This window comes from Leopardus geoffroyi, chromosome E1, assembly GCF_018350155.1.
Source record: "Leopardus geoffroyi isolate Oge1 chromosome E1, O.geoffroyi_Oge1_pat1.0, whole genome shotgun sequence".
NCBI classification, from domain to species: Eukaryota; Metazoa; Chordata; class Mammalia; order Carnivora; family Felidae; genus Leopardus; species Leopardus geoffroyi.
The window spans coordinates 11,448,116-11,469,988 of record NC_059330.1 but is presented as its reverse complement, the minus strand read 5'-3'; the positions used below and the strand labels follow the sequence as shown (position 1 = coordinate 11,469,988).

The window sequence follows — 21,873 nt, the reverse complement described above, 5'->3', positions numbered from 1 at the left end:
CTCCAGGCGGCCTCGGGCTCTGGGGTTGCCATAGGGGTGCAAAACTCCCCCAAGTGCAAGAGACAGAGAACTGGGGACGGGTGGGGGAGGGGAGACGCACACCCCAAACAGGGATACCAGTCTGTAGTTCCTATCACAGTAGGTCCTTAAGGACATGGCGTCCTCTCATGTCACCCGAGAGCTGACAGGGGTAGAAGTAAGGACGTGGGAAGGGGCAGCTGAAACCAGAACAGCTCTTAAGGATTAAGGGTTGATACAGTCCAAACGTGTGGCTCACAAATTGGAGGGATCCAGGTCACCTAGAGGTCGTACCCACAGGCCTCCCATATCGAAGGGGAAACTAGTCCCTAATGGCGGATAAGAGTGGGAAACCTTTGCCTGGGTCTAGAGCAGGAAGCGGGTGGGGAGGGGAGACCCAAAGGACCCCCTCTGGCTCTTCTATCATCAAAAGCGCACACCTTCCGCCCCAAAGAACAAAACCCGGATTATAAATAATTTCATTGTTTATTCTCTGTACAAAACTTCTCACCTATGAAAATAAAGTTTGCAAAAGGCAAAGTAACACTTGAGCCTCAGAGGCCAGGAGGCTGGTGCGCCTGATCTACACTATGTACAAGTCTCTCCAGAAGGGAGAGAGGCGCCTTGGAGTAGGGCCCCCTTGCTGGCTGGGATAGCCAAGTCGGCCCCCCTCAGCTCAGTGAAATGTACCCCTCTCTGAGACAGAAGGGGGGAAAAGCCACCGGGTGCCTACAGAGCCAGGAGGTGACATCGGCCGGCCAGGCCCCTGCAATCCCCCGATCGGCCACCAGAGGTCAGCACCATGCTGGCCGCCGCTCTTCCCTCTTCGGTTGGGGCGCAGTCGGGGTGGTGGGGTCGCACCCCCTCCGGCCTCCCAGGTCAAGGGGCAGCAAAAGCCCCTGAGTGCCTCCCATCTCCATCCCCCCACCCAGGAAACAGTGCCATCCGTGGGTGGACCGTGGACACGGGGTCTCTGTCGCTGCCTTTGGCCGTCGAGGCTCCGTCCCGGCACACAGGCTGAAAGGATACCGGGGCGCTGGGGCCGCCGGCGAGGGGTCTAGCTGGAGGTGACGGTGGTCCCGCCGCCCAGGCGCATGAGCATTTGCTGGCAGTCGTGCAGCAGGCGGCGATCGCCGAGCTTCTCGAGCGTGCGCGCCGCCTCAGCCAGCATGCCCACGCGCTGCCCTGGAGCCGACAGGAAGCCGGGGGGCAGGTAGCAGGAGGCCAGTAACAAGGCCTCGGCGTGCTCCCTCCGCGTGGGCCGCGGTTCCAGCTCCGCCGCCGCGCCTGCGCACACCGTACGCGCATCAGGGGCAGGGCCGTGCCGGGTGGGATCTCGGGGCCTGTCCGCGCCCCACAGGCCGCCCTCCCCGCGCGCCTCGAGGCGCACCGAGTGGAGCCTCAGACCCCTCCCCAGGGCCCGTCTCGTACCACTGACTCAGGCGTGCACAGTCGCCCATCCCACGGAGGACGGTGGCCCCCGGCGCATTTGACAGGTAGGACATCGCCATCAGGCAAGCACCACTAAGTCCCTTGGTCACTGCCTCTCTTACCCAGCCTCCCTCGGCATCCATCACACCCCTGGGCCGGGAGGGGAGGGGAGGGGAGGAGGGGCCAGGACCCGCCCCCTACCAGGGCGGTGCCCCTCTCACCTTTGCTGCAGGGGCCCGTCCTCCTCCTCAGACTGCGGTCCAGGAGCTGGTGTGTCCGCGTCGGGCTGGCCCCTGCCATTAGCCGGGCCGTGGCCTCGTGTAGGAACACCTGGGCACGAGGAGGCCGGGGGAGTCGGGGTTCAGGCCAGGCCCCGGCTCTCCCCGCACCTGCTACTTCGCGGCCCCGTGGGCACTCACCCTCCGCATGGCAGGCCGGAAGCTCTGCGCCAGGCGCCTCAGACCGCTCAGGTCCCGCTGGAAGCCACGCAGTTCGAGGGCGGAGGCCTGGGCCCCAGTGCCGGGGCCCTGCGAGGCCTGGGTGGCCGCGGGCGGCTGCTGCCGCCGCCACAGGCTAGTTCGTGCCACAAGGAGCAAGTCACACAGGAGCAGCTGCATGGCCTGGGGGTGGTGGGCAGGGCAGGGGTCAGGGGGGCTCCGGCTCTCGGAGGGGAAGGGTGGGGGCCCGCGGTGCCAGGGGCCGGCTCCGGGCTGCACTGCCGAGGCACTGCACCCGCCTCACTCACGTGCAATGCAACAGCAATGCACCGCGGGGCCGCCCGCCTCTCCAGGCCCCCACACCTGCCGCCTGCCACAGGGGCAGCCTCCAAAGAGGGCTCTGCCAGACCACTCACCCTACCCCTCCTCCTGGGGGTGGGGAAACTGAGGGTGGGGGCGGAAGGGTGGCCACTTTCCCCTGGACCCAAGCCTCAGCCAGAAAAGCAAGGCGAGCCGGGCTTCAAGTCCTGTACTGTCAGGCTAACCCCACAGTCTTCTGCAACCCAAGGAAGAAGGTCCGGGGAGTGGAAAGGCGGCGACCGCCCCCCAGACCTGCGAGGCCCCCGGCACCAACCCTCACCTTGTCAATGGAGCCGCCAGCTGGTGTGGTGGCCAGGCTGTCCTGCAGGTACCCGCTGGCCTTCTCACAGATGGCCAGGCTGGCCGGACCAGACTCTGCCTTCCTGCGGCCCAGGACGGCCCGGGCAGCCTTGAAGGAATGCAGAGCTGCCCTGGGCAGGGGTCTCCTGTTGGGGCCAGGGCAGAGGACTGATGGTCAGACCGGGCCCAGGCCCTCACTAAGCTCCCCACTGCCCTGGTTGTGGCTTCACGGGGAAGAAAAGGCGGTGACCCCAATGGCACGGAACAAAGGCTGGGGGGAGCAGCACTGTGCTGGGGGGGCCGGGAGATTCCGGCCGGGACTCACTCGGACTCCTGCAGGGCGCGGGGCAGGTGTTCCACCAGCGGGTACAGCCGCTCGGCCGCCTCCTCGTCGCGCCGCAGCCAGTGGGTCACCACGGCCGTCAGTGAGGCCCACCACTTGGCCACGGGGTCTGTGCCTGTAGGGAGCAGGGGTGTGGGTGGGGAGGCTCCCTGCAACTCAGCCACACTGTACCTGAAGCTGAGCTGGGAGTCACAGGGCAGGGACCTGGGGGCTCACCGGTGGCGGTGGCCATGCTGGAGCTGATGGAGAAGCTGCAGGCTGGGGCCCCGGCAGCATCAGAACAGCTGTTCAGCAGCTGCAGGTACCCAAGGGCGTCTGAGAATTCCCTGCATCAGAAGAGAGGACTGGCAGTCAGCACAGGTGGCAGGGGGCCTGGGCAGGCCCCAGCCCTCCTCACCTCCCACCCGAGCGCAGCCTGATGTGCTAGCTGTACCATGCGGCCATCTCTTCCTGCCAAGCCGGGGCGGAAGCGGAGCCGGGGAGGAACTGAGATGCGCCTGGGGCCACCCAGCGGGTGGACAGCAGCCCGGCTCTGGCCACCCACACAGGGCCCTGGACGTAGCCACTCCCAGACTTCACCGTGGAGGGCGCCTGCCTGCAGGGGAGCGTAGGGCCCCTCACCTGTCCCCATCAGCTGATCCAGGGCTGGGACTGGGTTGAGCCACACAATTCAGTGCTCGCTCCAAGAGGTGTTCGCGGAAGAGCTGAGTCACCTGGGCCAAGGGGTCCACTGCAGGGAGGAGTGGGTGAGCGGGTGGGAGGAAGGGCCCCCACATCCACCTCTCCCCACCAAGTGCTCTTTCCTGGTCATGCAGGTGGGACAGATAAATGCTCCCACCCCTGTCCTTGGATAGGATGACCCACCCTGGCCAGTGTAGTCTACTTAATAACGTGCCTCTGTCAGCCTGTCCCCTTCCATCTGATCTCCTTACTGCACAATGAATGGTCTTGCTTGGGATCACCTCCCAAATCAACCACCTGCCCCCAAATCTCTGTCTCCCTTTTTGCTTCTGAGGAGCCCCCACTGAGACAGAGCCAGTCTTCCCGTTCCTGCAGCCTCCACAGCAACGACAGATGGGGGGCGTCATGGGCATGGGGGACAAAGGAAGAGGTGGGAGGACAGGGGATGGGCACAGGAGTGAGAGAGCACCTGGGTTGCCGGCCAAGCTGTACAGACTCTCCCTCGGGGCACTGCACACGGCCCAGTCCCCATCCACGAAGAAACGGTGGCCCACAGGGTGGCACAGCCACTGCATGGCAAGAGGCACCGAGCCACTCTGGGCCAGGCAGGCCTGGCGGGCACTACTCAGGAAGAAGCGCTGTAGGGGAAGGGAGCTGGGCTGTCACACTGGACCCAGACAGGGACTCAAAACCAGACCTTGGCCCGAGACCCGAGCTAGGCCCGGGAGCCCACCCGCGACCAACTGCCTCCTCCAGTGCAGCCCCTGGTCAGAGCTGCAGGGACACGCCCCCAGCCCTGTCCCCACCAGCCCGCCACCCACTCACTGTCAGAAAATGCAAGGCCCTCGGGAGACTGGTCTTGACCCTCAGCGCGACGGCCACATAGATCTCAGCCAGTGTGGCCAGGGATACGGCATCCCCCGCGCATTCCGCCAGGTTCAGGGCACTCAGTGCCAGGTTGACGGCAGCCAGGTGCCCGCCCGTGTACTTCCCTGAAAAATGGGCAGGACGTGAGGCAGGGGTGTGGGGCAGGGGCGGCAGGAGCCCCTCAGGCCCGGCTCCCCACCCTTCATACCCATGGTGTGCAGCTGGTGCAGCTTGTGGTAGGCGAGCGCTGCGTCTCGGGCGCTGGTGCGGGCATCCGCCTGCAGGGCGCAGTCCCTCTGCAGGCCCCCTGCCCGGCCTGCCAGCCAACGGCCCACCCACAGCCGTTGCAGCAGGTGGCGGATGAGGTTCCAGAGCAGGCTACAGGCCAGGTCCAGGTGGGAGGTGGGCAGTGGCCGGCCCAGCGCCCGCAGGGCCAGCCACAGCTGCTGGGCAGCCTGGGCAAAGTCCCCCTGGGGATGAGGGTTTGCCAGGTAAGGAAAGGGGTGTCAGGGAATCTGAGCACATGATACCCCTCCTGCTCTGAAGATCCTTCCACCTTGGACTGTGCACCATGACCCTAGTGTCCCCCACTCAATGGGAGTCTGAAGGCTAGACAGGAGTGGGGAAGACAGGGCCCGATTCACCATGACAGGGAAGGGACGGGGAGTGGCACCCAGCACTTTCCCGGGGGCTGCCCAAGTCCCGGCCCCACCCAGTCCCCCCAACCCCACCTCCAGGATCTGACCCCTTACCCGGGCCAGATCCAGGTCAGCCTGCTTGCGATGCCTCCAGAAGTGCACGGCGGGGCCTGAGTGGGGCCGTGTGACTGGCTCGCCGTAGACAAAGAGGAGCGCCAAGAAGACCAGCACCAGCAACCCATTGGTCAGCCAGACCAGTGGGGGCAGCAGCCAGGGGGCCCAGCCAGGGCCATCTGGGTGCAGACAGAAGGATGGGGGACACAGCTCCCTGGAAATCCAGAGCCCCAGCTCCACGGGCCTAGGGTCCCCCCAAGTATCCCTTCCCACCTCTCACCCAAAGATACCCACGCTGGCCTGTCCTACCTCTGCCCTCAGTGCCCAGCACGCTGCGCCCAGGACGGTAGTAGGTGCTGCTGGCATCCAAGGGGGTGGGGAGACCCCGGCTGGCCAGCAGGGAGGCCAAGGGGTTACAGGAGAGACAGAGGAAGACGAGTGTGCACAAGGCCAGGCGGGAACGGTCCAGCATGCCCCGGCTGTGAGGGGACAGCAGCTGCTCCGGCTTCACCTGGGGGGTGGTGGGCAGGTCAGGGAGGGCAGAGTGGGAGTGGCCCAGAGAGGATGGAACAAGGAAGAAGGGCTCAGCACTCCACCCACACTCACTGTGGGACCTCACATGACTACAGGCCTCGGTTTTTCTGTCTATAAAATGGGAGGTGGGATATGTTAGGGGCCTCTTCCTGACCTAGTCTTAGGGCTCAGATGTTATCACAGGGAGACAGACAGGGGTGGGGGGGAGGGAACGGCAGGACCCTACCTGGCTGTCCTCAAAGACTGGGCTGTCGGGCTCTGAGTCACTGCCACTGCCACCACTGCCACTACTCCTGCCGCCAAGGGACAAGGGGCTGCTCTGAGAGGGTGAGCCGGCGTCCGAGGGTGGCGGGCTCAGCGTGTCCACCACCTCGGGCTTCATGCCCTCCATGGGCACGTCTGTGTTTCCTCCACTGCCACAGGCTGATACCAGGTCCTTCAGAGATTCTGTGGGCCAGAAAGGAGCAGGGCTGGGGGTGAAGGCTAGGATACCCACTCCAAGTCAGCTTAGGGCCCTGTGGAGAGGGGAACTAGGAGGTTGCCCAGCTCTTGAAGGTCAAGTTGGGGCCAAAGGAGGGGCTAAGGGCCCTTATAGGGTTAGAGCTTAAGGGGCAGGCAGGGGCGGGGGAGGTGGGCAGAGCCAAGGGAAGGGTGAGGCCAGGACTCACTGCTTTTGTGGGCAGCCGTGCGGAGACTCAGGTTCTCCTGCTTGAGCTTCTGGTTGCTCTGTTGCAGGAAGCGGATATAATCGATGGCCTTGCGCAAGACAGCAGACTTATTCAGCTGCAGGTGGTAGGAGAGAGACAGCACAGGGAGCCGGTCAGGCCTGGCAAGCAGGCACCTAAGCGAGGTGGGTGACGCTGCTTTACGACACCGCTGCCTCAGGCCCTTTGCATTTGCTATGTCTTCTACACGGAATGCTCTTCCCCCAGGAGAACCTAACTCCCTGGATGGGCATCAAGATTAATACGTAAAATGCATACAACAGTGTCTGGCTGACTGCTATTATTATTACCGTTTTCATGCCTCACTCTGTCACTTCCTTCAGGTCTTTGCTTATGTAATGTCACCTTTGTGAGGTGGTTTAGATGTGCAACTCTCACCATCCCTCTTCCTGCTTTATTTTCCTCCACAGCACCTATCCCCATATGGCGTGCTCTAATGCTTACTTATTTATCCTGTTTCTTGTCCCCCCCCGTCCCCCCTAGAACGTCTGTTCCTAGAGAGCAGGGTTTTTGTCTGTCTGTTCGCTGCTGTATCCCCAGTACCTAAATTAGCCCCCGGCACACAGGGGAGCCTCCCTCCATGAAGTGCAGCTGAATCACTGGCCCTGGCCAGGCCCAAGGAGGCTAAAGCCCACGGCCCAGGCTCAGTCTCAATCCTTCTTTTTTCTTCCGGTCACCTCCTTCCCCAGGGTCACCCCAGAGAGCGCCTCTGAAAACTGCTGCCTGTACCTTCGCCTCAGTGCCCACCACCAGGTCCTTGAGCTCGACGATTTTGTCGTTGATGGAGGAGCGGTAGCGTTTCTCAATCGCGTTGTGGGCTGTGCGCTTCTCGCCACGGCTCTGGGCCGAGCCCGGGGCCTTGCCGCCGGCTGCCAGCCGGTTGATGGGCAGCTTCTCGGCGTCCACTACCAGCGGCACTGTGGCCAGGATGGTTCCTCCGCTCACCAGGGTCTAAAGGGCCGGTACGGGTCACCAGCCGGGCATGCACATGCGAAGACCCCTTCACTTCCTGCCCCACCCATGCCACCGACCTGCAAGGGCCCTGTCTGTACAGCCGTGCCAGGGGCCAGGGAGCTGATACCCGCCGTCTTCACGGTGGCCGCCACGTCTGTTTTCATGGTCGTCAGAAGCAGAGAGTCCGCCTTGATGAAGTGGGGCTGCAGCAGGACCTGGGAGAGGGGGACGCCTCAGCCAAGAGCTGGGAGTCTGAACCAGGGGCTGCCACCTCCCTGACACCCGGCCAGCCCTCCTCACCGGGACCTGCTGGATCTGCGAGGTCACGGTGGTTGTTCCAGGGGCTGCTGTGGGGGTGGCCGTGGCTGTCAACAGCTGCTGGGGGGCCGCATTCTGAACCTGGGTGTACAAGGAGACGGGCGGGACCCCTGGCAGGGAAGCCAGTGGCAGGCCAGGCAGCGGCTGCGGGGTGTTCCCTGGAGGGGTCCCTGCAGAGATAAAGGCTGGGGCTGCGGGCACAGGCTGCCCTAACCCACTTTCAACCTACCTTTCAGGGCCCTATCACCCTATGGCCTTGGATGAGTCATCACCCCCCGGGGCCTATTTCCTATGGGGACAACCCATGCCTAGAGCTCGAATGCAGATGTACAGGCTTTCCTGGCGGGCGTTTGTCTTCAGAAGGACGGCGTGGATGTGGACACCCCGGCAGAGTGGGAGGCAGTGCTTCACCCCACAATAACAAGAACACAAGGACTGCTAGTACCGGGGTGTCTGAGGCACTAGAGCAGAGGCCCAATGTCTAAAGTCTGCCAATTCCTCTCCTGAGACCGCAGCAGACCTTCCTCTCTGTGCTCCTGCTGTCCCCGCCCCCCACGCCCCACCTCCCCCTTACCTGTGGAGAAGCCTCCAGTGGGGCTGGGATAGCCCAACACAGGGGCAGAGCTGAACTGCGGTGGGGCTGGGGCCGGAAAGCTCTGGGGCAAGAGGGACCCCGGCAGGGGCTGCGGGGTTGGGGGCTGCAGGATAGTCAGCGGCAATGGCTCCTCCTTGATACCAGGCCCAGGGGAGAAGGCAGGCACAGACGGGTACATCTTCAATGAGGTGGGTGCAGGCTGGGGAGGGGACAAGGGTGGAGGTGTCGCCTTGGGTCCCCCCAGGAAGCCTTCGAGTGGGGAGCTCATGGTGGCAGGAGATGGAGACAAGCTGCCCGGGGAGCTGGCATCAGGACTGGCAGGGTCTGTGCCCCCTGCCCCACCTCCAGCATAGGGTGGGTCGAACAGGCCCGGGAAGTCGCTGTCTTGGTTGTTGATGAGCTGAAGCATGTCTGGAGAAAGGAGAAGAGGCTGTGTGAGTGACAGCAGGGCAGGGGCTGGCCCCTGTACAGGGCATCATACACTCCCTGCCTCTTGTCCACACAGCTGTACGTGTGGAGCAATGATGCAGAAATAGAAAGCCACCCACATAAGCCCGTGCCCCCAGACACACAGCCATTGCTTGGGCACCTGTGACACCTGAAGCAATGCCTGGTGCTTCGTATGTATCCAACAGTCCTTGCAACAACCGGACAAGGTCACAGCCCTGCAGGGACCCGGTCCCACGAGGCCCGTTCACTTGCCCCACACCTACGCTGAGGCAGAATTGGGGCTTAGGCCCAGGACTGCGGACGTCAGGGCTGCCATCACCAACCCATTCCTCTGTGGAACAGACCGAGGCTTGGGGCTGAGCCAGCCGCTGGCCACGTGTGTGCCAACCAGTGTGTCCCTGCGTGTTCTGGGCGCAAGCCCAGACCGACCCTGCAGCCAAGCAGCCTCGAGACCAGGCCATTCCGTTTCCCCTCTATAAAAGCGAATGCTGTCTGTCCTGACTCCTTCCTCCTCATACAGACTGGGACACACTCCCCGCCACTTGCCCCAGCCTCTCCCCCAGCTGGCGGGAGACTAGCTGCCTGGCTGTGTTGGCCCGGGGCCCTCTAACCCAGCAGGGGCAGCCACCCACTGGGTTAAAGTGCTCTGCAGGACCCACGAGCACAGCCCTGGGACCCCCGCGGGCCCCCGAGGTCCCCAGCCTGAGCTCCTGGCCCTGCTCGCCACTGTTGGCCTGGGCCAACAGCCTCCTCTCACCGGGCCTCAGTTTCCTCGTCTGTACAACAAGAAAAGATGAAGCCCTTCACGGCAGGGCTGCCCCAAGGTTTTGCGGGACAGGAAGCTGGCCCCCCGTGGGACTCACTGTTGCCTGCCTCCTTCCTACTGACAGGTGCCCAGGCAGGGAGGGGACCTCCTTATGGGCTGCAGCAGCATGAGACGGGGGTGCCGGGCTCAGTCTCCCTGGGTCCTCCAATGGAAACACCCCATGGGTCCGCGGGGGGCGGGGGGCGGGGGGGGGGCGGTTGATGCAGGTGGGAAACGCATACAGCACTTTCACTTTCGGGGCTTTTCATCCCTCACCCCAGCCCTCATGAGCCCCTCTGACAGATGGTGAAACCGAGGCCCTGAAAGAAAAACTGAATCCAGGTCTGGGATCCCAGATTTGACTCACGGGAGCGGGGTGGGGGGCGCTGGGAGATGGGACAGCAGGACTCCTCCCCGGAGGACTTAGGAAAGCCACCCTCTCACTCCAAACGCCTGGGTGAGGGTAAATAATGGGGGGGTGGGGGTGGCCCACCAACTCCAGTGAGAGCCGGGAACTGGCACTCCGCCCCCTCAGGAACTGGCTCTTCCTATTGGGAGCTCCACAGCCACTGCATACACACGCCCCCCTCTGAGGGAACCAGGGGTGGTGACCCCGCAGCGGAGGTGGAGGCTCTGTGATAAAGGGGTGGGGGGGTCCTCCAAAAAATACCTTCGAACGTGCAATCCATGGCTCCGCGGCCCGCGCCCGCCGCCCCTTCGGGGCGCCCCGGCGGCTGGCCTGCCGGTCTCCGCGCACCGCAGACCACCTGTCAGGGCTCCGCCGCGCTTTAAAGCCCGCCGAGCGCCCCGCCCCCCGCCTCGCCCCGCCCCCGCCGGCTCCGCCCCCCCCGGGGCCGCGGGCCGGGCATGGGGTGAGCGCGCGCGGCCAATCAGCGACCGCGCCACTGCCTCACTAGGGCCCCGCCCCTGCCCCCGCCCCACCCCCGACGGCGGCTAGGGCTCGGGTTTCACCCCGCGGCACTGAATGGGGCCGGGGTTACTCGCGGGCGCGGGCCCTTAACCCGTTCGGCGCCGACACCCGCCGGGGTTACTGGCGGTCACCGGCCCCTTTAAGCCCCCAGCTCCGACCACATCCGCGAAGCGCCGCGGAGTGGGCTCGGGACCGGAGGCCCCCGGAAGGGATGCCCCAACACTCTTTGGAAATCGCTGACACTCTGGGCGGCTCCCCACCCCTAGGCCTCAGTTTGCTTCTCTAGACAATGGGATGATCACATCTCCTTGGGCCTCTAATGAGAAAAGTGAAGGAGAAAATGGGTGCTGCGCTCAGTACCAAGAAGCGCTGACGTAAGGCCAAGCGCCGCCTGGTCTTAGGTGCGGGGACCTTCCCTTCCTGGGCCATCCCCCAGCACATGGCTGACTAATAACTGGCCACAGCCGGGAAACTGAGGCCCAGAGTGAGGAAGGAAGACCCTTATCCCAAACTACTCATTCAGGTAATACTGGAACCTGAGTCCTCTGTCTGTCTGCACAGATGTCCTTTTGCAGAGAAATCTGGGTTTGGGGTGGAGGGAAGGAGGTCAGCAAAGTCTGCCCTGGCCCCCAAGGTCTCCCCCCCCCCCCCCCCCCCCAGCAATCGCCAGGTATAGCCTGACTCACTTACTCACTGCAGGGTCCTGGGAGGCCAAGAGGCAGCCTAATCCCTGGGACAGAAGGTAAAGAAGGCATAGGTGACAGGCTCTGGGGGTCTTTTGAGGAGGTACCTAGGACTGCCTCCCCTTCTGAGTAAGGTCAAAGTTCGACACACATACAGATGAACAGAGCCTGGCAAGCTGGCCAGTTTGGGCTTTTGTGGCCAAACAGACCACCAGCAAGTCCTGCCCCAGCCTTCAACTGTAGCACGGGGGCTGGCCCCTCCTCTGTCTCTGTCTCCTGCGGCCTTGGAGAGTGGCTGAATCCTGGGCAGGCAGGCAGGCATGGCAGAGTGAGCAGCGTGTTCAGGCCTGGAGTCCCTCCTGCCCCCAATCTCTCTCCCTCTCCACCAGCCTATAAACAAGGAAACTCAGCCCCATCTCCCTTACACACATCTACTTCCTGATCTTTCTAGATCTTTCCACGGCTTTGGAGGGGGTGCCAAGGATAAGGAAATTCTCTAGCACCTCCACCTCCCTCTCTCCTCAGCTTATGGGTGTTCACTCCCTCTCTCACCCCCCCCCCCCAAAAAAAAACAAAACAAAGCATTGCTGCTGGAAAGACTGAAGACAGGTTAGACACCAAGGCCTGAATTCCATGCACAAGTTTCAAAAGCAGACCCTCACGGCTCTGTTCTTCCTTACCACGTTCCCCAGTTTTTGAGCCCAGAATGTGGCAGGACCGACAAGTAAATACTGGCCTGAAACTTTTCAGGGCAGGGCCAGGGCCAGCCCTGAGGGTGTCAGGCCTGGGACACCCACTTCCTGTCTCATCCTTCTCTTCCCTTCTCCACAGTTTCATGCCTTTTTGTTTTCCATTTCCCACATCTTTGTGCGCTGCCCCCATTCCATCCTGAGGAGGTAAGAGGGAGAATGGTCACCCAATGCCCCCCTGAGGGTAGCAGGAGTCAGGAAAGTCTCTTGAGAGGGGGCGCTGGCCATGGGGCAGAGGACACGGTCTAAACTAAGATGCAGCGGGAAGGAGGGCCTGCGTGTCACCAGGCATCTGGTGGCATATGAGGGGCCAGCCTTTCCCCGAACTCACGGCCTGAGCAGCCCCCCATCTCACTCTCCCTTGGAGCTGAATGTGCCCGCCAATTCCAGCAGAAGCTGGGTGCCAGAGCTAAGAGGGGGGGGTAAATTTGAGAGCAAGCCCTACAGCCTACGTCTTCCCCATACGGCCAACGGGGCGGGCCTTCCCTCTGTGCCTCACCTGCCATGGAATCCCAGGCAGGTCACTCCCCTTCTCTGAGCCTCCACCCCTGGTCTCCAGAGGTGACAGGGGTGGGGTTCTAGAAGAGCAAGCGTATTTACTGCAGCAGTATTTACAAAAGCCAAATTATGGAAGCAGCCCAAGTGCCCATCAACAGCTGAAAGAAAAATGAACATATACAATGGAATATTACTCGGCCATCAAAAAGAATGAACTACTGCCATTTGCAACGACATGGATGGAGCTGGAGAGTGTGATGCTAAGTGAAAGAAGTCAGTCTGAGAAAAACGAATACCATACGCTTTCACTCATATGCGGAATTTAAAAAGCCAAAGAGAAAAAAGACAAAGCAAAAAAGAGACTCTTAACTATAGAGAACTAACTGGTGGTTACCAGAGGGGAGGAGGGTGGGGGTGGGGATGGATGAAGGACGTGGCAGGGATTAAGAGCACACTTATCATGATGAGCACTGAGTAATGTATAGAATTGCTGAATCACTATATGATACACCTGAAATTAATAGAACACTGTAGGTTCACTAAAAAAAAATTGAAAAAAAATAATAAGAGAGCAAGTGTACGAAACACCCAGCATTCAGCAAGATCTCAAAAAACGTTAGTCCCTCTGCAGCAAATAAAATGGTCTAGAACTGTTAAGGCAGGTAGTGAGTTGCCCATTACTTGCAACATTCAAGTCAGAGCTCCGTGACCATTTAATGAAGATTGTTTTACGCAGAGTAAATTGGGCTGGGACTAGGGTGAGGCAAGAGAAGTGCCCAAGACAGCAGGCCCCAAAAAGCTGGCCATGGTTCCCAAGTGGTGGACCCTTGTCCAGTGAGCTGAACACTAGGCTTCCGGCATAAAGAGAGACTCAGAAGGCCCGAAGGTCCATGCCCTTGAACACAAGGAAGAAAAGGAGGCATAGACTCTGAGCCTCAGTGGGCCCATCTCGCACCCCCTCCAATCTTTCACCTTCCTCACCTCCTCCCTAAGCCTGGATTCCTCCCTTTTCCTCTCCTTTCTCCAGTCCTGCCCTGATTGTAGCAGGGCCCAACAGGAAACCTGAGCCCCTCTCCCTCCCTGGTTCTACCTTGAAACCTCCTTTGGAAGGCAGATGTGGGGCAGCCTTTTATTCTCTGGCCTGTTTATTCTGTGAGGCCATGATGGAAATCTTGGGAGGACCCAATACCACCAACTGGCAGGAGCCCAGATCTGATCATCACGGAAGCCTCCAGCCCATCCAACCTTCATGAGGCCTTGAACCCCAAACAAGCTCTGTGTGCAAGCCTCTTAAGATAGGGAGCTCACCACCTCCCTCACATGGCCTGGTCCGTGAAGCCCAGAGTTGTCTCTCTGATGATATCTACCGCCTTTTCTTAAGTGTCTACTGTGTGTCAGGCCTTTGCCAGGACCGAGGGTACAGGGACAAAGCACAAAGGCCTTCCCTCGTGGAACTTATGTTCCAGTGACCGACAGTCTGCAAATACATGGAGGAATTGTGGGTACAGATGGTGACGGGGACCACAAAGAAACAGAGGCCACATAAAGACAGTGCGAGGGGCCGCTACACATGTGATCAGCAAGCGTCTCTGAGGAGGTAACATCTGAGTAGAGGCCTGAATGAAAGAGGCCAGGAGGGAGGAAGAATGTCCTGAGCAGAAGGAACAGCAAGTACAAAGGCCCTGAGGTAGACACAAACTTGGTGTGATGATGCTGAGACAGCAAGGAGGCCAGTGTCGCCAGAGCAAAGGGAGCAAAGAGGGGACAGAGTTCAGGGAGGCAGCCAGGAAGCTGAGATTCCAGGCTGTCTGTTGCCTGAGCCAAGGACACCAATTCTCCAGGAAATGGGCAGGAAAAGGATTTGCAAACTGTCCCGTGTAATGCAGATCACAAAGTTGCACAACTCTGAGGAACAGTGAAGGATATAAAGCCGCACCGTCACAGGAGAGGACATGGGACAGGGCTTATAGGACGCCCGCAGCATTCCACCTCTGCCTGCTTGAAGGGCACGAGGCAGGGATGGGACACTCGCCGAACATTCTGGGAAGCCAGGGCTACACTCCGCCTGCCATTCATTCCTGCTGCTCCTACCAGTGCCTCCTTGATCCTCCTGAGGATTCAGGTCAGCAGGTTTGCCCGACCTCGGCTGGTCATGGATGCAACGGGGACAGACTGTCCTTTGTGCACTCAGGGCTGCCTGGGGGTGCAAATGTGTGCTGGCTCTTCCTGGAAGAGGATGGGCCCATGGCTGCAGCCCCAGCATACCTGGGCATGGGCCCTCGAGACGGACCAGGAAACTAAGGCTCAGAGAGAGGCCATGTGTCCAAGTGGCTGCCTCTGCCAAGGAGAGAATCTGGGACTCAGACACAGGTCCACCAACCCCAGAGTCCACACTGGTCAGCTCCAGCCTTCCAGAGACAGGAGAGGGCCCTCGCTCCAGCCTGGCTCTGCCCCAACCTGCTGGCAGCACTTGTATCCAGTCAGGAGGTGTGCGTGGTGTGCAAGAACGGAAGAGGAGGCAGCACAAAGCTCTCAGTAAGGCTCAGCTCTGGCACTGCACCTTCCCGGAGGCCTTCCTGACCACCATTGGTGGCCGGGCCTTGCCTGGGAGGGCCCGAACCCTGGCATCACTCAGCACAGGGCTGAGCACAGAGGGGACGAGAATCAGAGGTTTGTACAGCCAGCCAGCCACCGTCCCGCTGCCGGTCTCCGGCCACAGGGCTCTCTCCCTGCCTCACTTGCCCCGTCTGCTTTCCGAACACGCCATGCTATTCAGGGCTACCATGCATTCGCCCAGGCTGTTCCCTCTGCCAGGAATGCCCTTCCCGGTAGCCTTTGTCTACCTAGCAAACTACTGCTCCTCTTTCAAAACGCGATCTGATGTCACCTTCTCAGGTTCTTCCCTCCTCTGTTTCACTCCACACGCTAGTTCCCAACTGCACACACCAAACAACCCTGAACGTGACCCGGAAGATGGCCACTATACCAGGTGCGAGGAAGCACCAATTCAGACATCTTGTCATAGGTGAAGGCTTGGGGCACCTACTCATCATTTTGGCAGCTGAAAACCAACCCAGGGCCCGAGACAGTGGCAGTTTGGGGGCAGTCCCCTACTGCTGAGCAGCTGTCCCCTGTCTCAATAGTAGTGCTGTACATCTATTTCCCCCTTTTGGGTTGTTTCCCTGCAGCCTGTTTTCAACCTGAAGAGGATGTATTGGTTCGAAGGCCACGTGCTGCTGTTTTGTTTAATGTGTATTTAGTTTTGAGACAGAGAGAGAGAGAGAGAGAGAGAGAGAGAGAGAGAGAGAGAGAGAATCCCAAGCAGGCTCAGGGCTGTCAACACAGAGCCTGACATAGGGCTCATTTTCACAAGCCGTGAGATCACGACCCGAGCCAAAATCAAGAGTCAGACATTAAACTGACTGAGCCACCCAGGCGCCCCTAGTCTCTTTATCTTTAATGGTAGCTGAGGACTGGGTGTTGCTCCCCTGGGGATCGGGCAGGGGGAGAGGTGAGAGGCTCCCCACTTTACCCAGCCCCACCTTGTCTCCCAAGCAGAGAGCCAGAATCAAAAATGGTGGGTGCTCAGAACTTGGAACCACAGCCCATAGAAACTCCCAACATAGGATCCTTGGATAATAAGCTAAACATATTAGGTGCCGGGTCCTGGTTAAGTGCTCTAAAGAATGAAAATTGGTTGGGGGCCTACTATGTGTCCTGTGCTACGTAAGCCCTTGATCTAAATGAGCTCATTTAGAGGCTGAGCTCTAAATGGGCTGAGCTCTAATGGGCTGATTGCCCACAACTCCAAGAAAAGGTTTTCATCTGTTTGTTTGTTTGTTTGTTTGTTTGTTTGTTTGTTTGTTTGTTTGTTTAAACAGAGTACAGGGGCAAAGGAAGAGAGAAAGAATCTCAAGCAGGCTCCGTGCACAGTGAGGAGCCGGACATGGGGCTCGATCCTACGACCCCTGGAATCATGACCTGAGCTGAAATCAATAGTCTGAGCCACCCAGGCACCCACAAGAAGATGTTTCTATCATTATTCTTAGTACACTGAGGAAAATCTGAAGGCCACATAGGTTAAGCCACTTGTTCATGGTCACACAGCAGGGGTTGAATTTGAAGACCCCTGTGATCGGTGGGAACACCAGAGCCCTAGGAGGGGTAGGCCTGGCATGTGACTGGGAGGGACAGGCTTGCTGGGAGAGAGCTGGAGCGTCACTTGGGGGGAGGGGGTGAGCTTGAGCAGGGTTCCAGGTGGGGGTGGGCCTTTCCAGGCCACAAACTCTCCCTGTGCCACCTCCCAAACTCAGCATGGGAACCACACACCTGGAGCCAGCCTCGAAGACCACCCCGCCCCTTCAGGGGCGCCTGGGTGGCTCAGTCGGTTAAGCTTCTGACTTGGTTTCAGCTCAGGTCATGCATGATCTCATGGTTCATGAGTTCAAGCCCTGTGTCGGGCTCTGCGCTTACAGGACGGAGCCTGCTTGGGATTCTCTTTCTACCTCTTTCTCTGTGCCTCCCCTGCTCATGCGTGTCTCTCTCTCTCTCTCTCTCCCTCTCCCTCTCTCAAAAAAATAAACATTAAAAAAATTTTTTTTGAAGATCCCCCCCACCGTGGGAGCCCCAAATCTGTCTCTAAGGCTCTCCTGCCTCCCCTCACACAACCCCCTGTGTGGAGCCACATGGGACATAGGTGTCACACGAATGCCATCCTGGTCGGGTCTGGGGATCAAAGGGCACATCCACAGGGCTGATGGCTGGCAAGAGACAAGGCCAGAGATACTTCCTCTGGCCAGTCAGTGCTGCCATTCCCAACTGAGGTGCACCTGTTGTTCAGACAAAGTCCAGATCCCAGTCCTCTGCCTGGCGGTGACCCCTGCCTGGGGTTGACCAGGTCACTCAGGATGTTTGCGTCCACAGCGAAGTGAACATTGGACAGGAGGTAACCCCCAGACACCTCAACCTACTCCCAGCTCGCCTCTGTCCATCCCCCCGAAGAGACAGGTCTGGTAAGCCCTGCAGGTCAGGAACGCCATGCTGGGACAAAGGAACCTTATCTTGGGGGCACTGGGGAGCCATCGCTATTTGGGGACTGAGGAGTTGTATGCCCGGAGCTGAGAGCTGAACAGTAAGCAGTCTTGCACTGTATTTCCTCTTGGTGGGACTGGGGGAAGAACTGGGCGTGAGATAACATGGGGAGAGGTGGGGAGGGGGGTGGCAGAATGGCCCCCAATGTGTGTTCTCTCCACCAGGACTGCCCTGGAGCCAGAAAACAGCCAGACAGGCCTGGGCTGAGACCTAGAAGGCAGGCCCTCCTGTGGTTTATTCAGGTACCTTGACGGACCCCAGGGCCAGGAGAGCGCCAGAAAACACTGCCAGTGCTGAGCTGGGGTGGGGAAGGGTGAGATCCAGGAAGGCCACCCTGTCTGGGAGGATTGCCGGGGTATGAAAAAGAGTGAAGGTGGGGATACCCGGGCAGAGGGGAGAATGAACTGTGCCACCAAAGGCTTCAAATAAACCAGCGCCCCCAGGGTGACTACTCAGCCCGGCCCCTGCCGGAATCTCACGGCCACTTGCCTCTCTGGCATTTAAAAGCATGTACAAGATCTGAGAAATTAATCAGAGAAGTGAAACCTGCCGGGGGCTTAACACTAATCCCAAACATGGCACAGGACTGCTCTCCCGTTGCCTCCACCCACTGCCACAAGGACCCCCAAAGCACAGAGCCAGAACAGGAGGCCCTGGGAGGAGACGGAGCTCGCCGGAGGTTGGGGTGTACTGGGCCCAGGCAATGCCTTCACCCACAGAACTAAGGGCTCATGCTGGCAGCTCCGCCCCCAAACCCGTCATAGGACAGAGGGTTTGGCAAAGCCGGGCATCAGGGCTGGGTGGAGCTCAAGGCCTTTGGCCCCTTGCCTGGTGACGGTCCTCGTCCCATGACTCAAGGCTGCTCTGGGCTGGGAGAGGGAGGTGACAGCGTGGCCTCTGACCCTTCTTTGACCTACTCCCAGGCCCCCAGCATAGCCCCACATGGAGCAGCCTCCAGGGCTCCCTGTTCTATTGCTTCCCACCCCCACCCCCACTCTTAGGAGTACAGCAGTTAAGAGCGTGGCCTCTGGAGTCCACAGCCTGAGTTTGAATCCTGGTTCTGCCAGGTTCTGGCTATGTGACCTCAGGCAAGTCACTTAACCTCTCTGTGTGCCTCAAGGCACTCACTCATCTGTAAGATGAAGATCTGAAGTCTACCCCACTTAGGGTTGTCAGGGGGACCCACTGGTCAGCTAGGTGCCGGGATACAGTAAGTGTTCAGTTAGTGTTGTGATTCCCCCACTCCAGCGGCCAGAGGAAGCTTCCGACATATAACCCAGGCATGGCAACGCCTTGCTCCAATCCCCTCCAGGGCTCCCCACTGCCTCCGAGATTCAGTCCATCTACCCTTTCAGGCACTCGAGGCCTGCCTGGCCTACCTCTCAACCTTCTGTCATCTCAGGGGACCTGGAGACCGTACCTTTCCCACACCCAAGTCACATCTCTCTAGACCCTGAATCTGCCTCTCTCCAAGGACAGGGTAAAAGCCTCACAAGTAGGCCTGGTCTCTGACTATAAATTCCCCTCCCAGAACGTCTGCCTACAGAACTAAAGAAGGATCCATCCAAGCAAAGACTGGCCTGGGGTGTCCCCTGCAGTACAGTTTATAAGAACAGAACAACCTGGATGTCCATCAATGAGGGACCCAGTAGATAAACCAAGGAACTTGACTGCTGCCTGGCTGTAGATACAGGAACAAAGCAAGTTACAACCTGCTGTGAGCTAATGGACCCTATTCTCTATAAAAGTATACATTAGTGGTTGCCTGGGCTGGGTGTGGAAGGCTGGGTGTGGACCAGGGAGCAGTTGTAAATAGAGGGGATGAAAATGTTCCACAACTAACTGGTGATGGTCAACACAACTTGGTCAACGTAAAAACTTATTGTACACTTAAAATGGGTAAATCTTACGACAGGTAAATTGTACCTCAATGATGTTTTCAAAAAGTAGATCACAAGCGTAGAGCCATTCAAAAACAAATATATATATATAGACATACACAGAAAATAATCCCCCACATAATTAACACAGCTTATCTCTGCATGATGGGTTTAAGGAAGATTTTGGTTGTTTTTTTTTTTTTTTATTTTTGCTCACCTGCACTTTCTAATTTTTCTATAATGCAAAGAGATCCTCTGTGTAACTGGCGGGGGCAGGGGGCGGGGGGGGGGGACAGAAAGTTTGGATAAAAGCTGAGAAATCTACTGTGGCAAGCAAACGTCAAGCCCCAACCAGCAAGAGGCCCCAGTGTTTTCCCCTTCTCTCACTGAGTAGAGCTGATGACTAATTGCCCCCAGCCCTCAATGGCTGGGAGGGCCTGGCCTTTGGGCCTCAGGACCTAATGCTTCTATGAGTCAATAAGAAAGGTCTATGCCAGATCTGTGTTCTGGATACACCTGCCCTGATTCCATTCTCCCAACTCCCCTAGGAAGGGAAGCATTTGTATCCAGAGTGGGAAACTGAGGCACAGAGGTTGGGAGAGCTTGGGCAGGACGTCAAAGTAAGTGAGTAGTGTCCAGATTCAAGTCCTGCTTTGGAAAAGCCCCACAATCAGGGTGTCTCCTCCCAGACCCTCCCCTGGCCTGGCCCATGGGGAAGGGGAGCTGATAAGGCCCCAGGCTGACACCAACTGAGCTACCATGCAAGGCTGCAGTAAGACAGGACTGGGTGACTTAGATGTGTCTGTTTTGGTAACCCCAGGTGCCACGGGCTCCATGGACATGTCTGTCTAGGTTGTGGGAGGTTTGAGTCCTGTGCTCTTGGCCTCAGGTTCCCCATCGACCAACCGCAATTTAGCCGGTGTTGCTGAAACTGCGAAGCGACCACGGAGGGCAGTCTGCTGGGGACTGTGGTTTGCCCTATCTACAAAGTGGGGCCACAGCCTCCCAAATGGTACCTGCCGCACTGTCCCCAAACCCCTCCTCTGTCAAGCAAACAATGATGCTTTCAAAGATGTGAGTAAACCTCAGTCCTAGTCCGCCCTCCAGCCCACAGGGGATCCTCTTTTTATCAACCGTCCCAACCTCACCTCCAGTGCATTCCTCTTAACTCCTCAAACTCGGGGCCTTCGCCCTTGCCACGCCCTCGGCTGGGAAAACATCCTTTCCAGGAGGGCCCGGGGCTGACTCTCAGTCTCAGCTCAAAAGTCTGCTCAATGAGGTCTCACCCCACCCCTGCTCCACCCCAACTTGCAACTAAATATCCGTTTGTGGTTTTTCTGGTGGATTTACGTGCTCCCAAGAAAAGGAGGATCCCAGGCCGGTCTGTGAATCCCCCCCTCCGCACAATGCCTAGGAAACGGCCTGGCATTCAGTAAATGTTGAATAAATTTTTGCAGAAGCGATGCCCGTCTTGAACCAGGGGAACCGGACGGGGGCGGGGTGGAGGGGAGAGGGAGGAGAGACAGGAGGAAGCGCCGCGCGCATGCGCGTGAGCTCTGCGCCGAGCTGAACTCTCAGGCCGGAGGGAATGACCGCGAGTAACCCTGAGCTGACGTCAAGGCTGGAGCAGGGGCGGGGCCTCGGCGACGCCCAGGTCTCAAGCTCCCGCCTCGGCCGACACTGGGCTGAGGACTCACGGGCTGCGCGGCGCGGGGCCCGGGACGCTCAGAGGCGCACGTGCCCGGCTCTGAGCCTCCAAGAGACCCGGCGAGGCGTGGCCCGAGACGCCAGGGCGGGCACAGGGAGGCTCAGAGCGGTCTGGACAAGGAAGCCCACAGCGCGCGGCCCAGAGACGCGGGGAAGCCCCGCGCAAGCAGTACAGAGCCGGCGCCCCGCGCCGGCCGGGGAGACAAAGGCCGGTCGCCGCCTGAGCTCCCGGCTCCCGCGGAGCCCAAGCGGCCCTTGACGTACCTTCGATGTCGGTCAGCAGCGCCGCGTCCAGCTCGCACGGCTCGGCCAGCGCCTGCTCCAAGGCCGCTTCGCTGAAGGGCGGCTCGTCCATGGCGCAGTTGCCTCCTCCGGGCCGCCCGCCGGGCCCGCCGCCGCGTACAGACTTTCGCAGCGAGTGTCGCGTCCGCGGGCCCCGACCCGCTGCCGCCGCCGCGCGCGTTCGCGTCCTGTCCTGGCCCCGGTGGCGGCCGGGCGCCGGCGAAAAGTTCCTCGGAAACTGGGTTCCCCCGCTGTGGCTCCGCAGGGAGGGCGGGGCGGAGGCGGGGCCCTGTCGGGAGGCCCCGCCCTCTAGGGTAGCCGGCCCCACCCTACCTGGAGAGAGCCGGGACCAGGCTACCGGGTCAGCCTCGAAAACCTACCTCCAACCGGCCCCTCCATCAGTGTGCCCTCCAGTCATTCATTTTATCCAGCCTCTGGCCCACTGCTGCAGGGACGCTCGGGCAGGCAATGGGCCCTCCCTG

At 59.8% G+C, this 21,873-nt stretch overlaps 1 protein-coding gene and 1 long non-coding RNA gene across 9 annotated transcripts; one reads left to right on the top strand and one right to left on the bottom strand.

Moving 5' to 3' along the window:
• Positions 1-485: 485 nt before the first annotated feature.
• On the bottom strand, positions 486-21,669 carry SREBF1 (sterol regulatory element binding transcription factor 1). Of its 5 annotated transcripts, XM_045487615.1 has the most exons (21): positions 21,374-21,647; positions 20,537-20,550; positions 10,241-10,337; positions 8,295-8,726; positions 7,703-7,890; positions 7,480-7,617; positions 7,178-7,399; positions 6,392-6,506; positions 5,950-6,170; positions 5,499-5,700; positions 5,190-5,368; positions 4,646-4,907; positions 4,396-4,562; positions 4,040-4,208; positions 3,511-3,619; positions 3,106-3,215; positions 2,872-3,004; positions 2,527-2,692; positions 1,869-2,069; positions 1,671-1,779; positions 486-1,305 (listed from the first exon to the last, which is right to left on the bottom strand). In XM_045487615.1, the coding sequence occupies exons 1-21, from the start codon at positions 21,462-21,464 to the stop codon at positions 1,076-1,078; spliced, it is 3,555 nt and encodes a 1,184-aa protein (XP_045343571.1). In that variant the 5' UTR covers positions 21,465-21,647; the 3' UTR covers positions 486-1,075. The 5 variants fall into 5 exon arrangements, with proteins under 5 accessions (XP_045343571.1, XP_045343568.1, XP_045343569.1 ...); XM_045487612.1 differs by lacking the exons at positions 10,241-10,337; positions 20,537-20,550 and having other exon boundaries at positions 21,374-21,669; XM_045487613.1 differs by lacking the exons at positions 10,241-10,337; positions 20,537-20,550 and having other exon boundaries at positions 7,703-7,878.
• LOC123603121 lies at positions 14,953-20,858 on the top strand. Of its 4 annotated transcripts, none has more exons than XR_006714747.1 (4): positions 14,953-15,101; positions 17,355-17,562; positions 17,687-17,764; positions 19,054-19,434. It is a non-coding gene; the product is annotated as an uncharacterized LOC123603121 (long non-coding RNA). The 4 variants fall into 4 exon arrangements; XR_006714748.1 differs by lacking the exon at positions 14,953-15,101 and adding an exon at positions 20,223-20,858 and having other exon boundaries at positions 17,245-17,562; positions 19,054-19,239; XR_006714749.1 differs by lacking the exon at positions 14,953-15,101 and adding an exon at positions 19,951-20,209 and having other exon boundaries at positions 17,245-17,562; positions 19,054-19,239.
• Positions 21,670-21,873: the final 204 nt, after the last annotated feature.

What these genes read in the sequence shown, in the direction of transcription:
- SREBF1 (XM_045487611.1), bottom strand. Translation starts at nt 21,464, where the DNA reads ATGGACGAGCCGCCCTTCAGCGAAGCGGCCTTGGAGCAGGCGCTGGCC. An exon ending in CGCAGATCCAGCAGGTCCCG is followed by an intron (nt 7,618 to 7,702) that starts GTGAGGAGGGCT and finishes CCCCTCTCCCAG; the next exon opens with GTCCTGCTGCAGCCCCACTT. An exon ending in CAGTCTTTGAGGACAGCCAG is followed by an intron (nt 5,701 to 5,949) that starts GTAGGGTCCTGC and finishes ACCACCCCCCAG; the next exon opens with GTGAAGCCGGAGCAGCTGCT.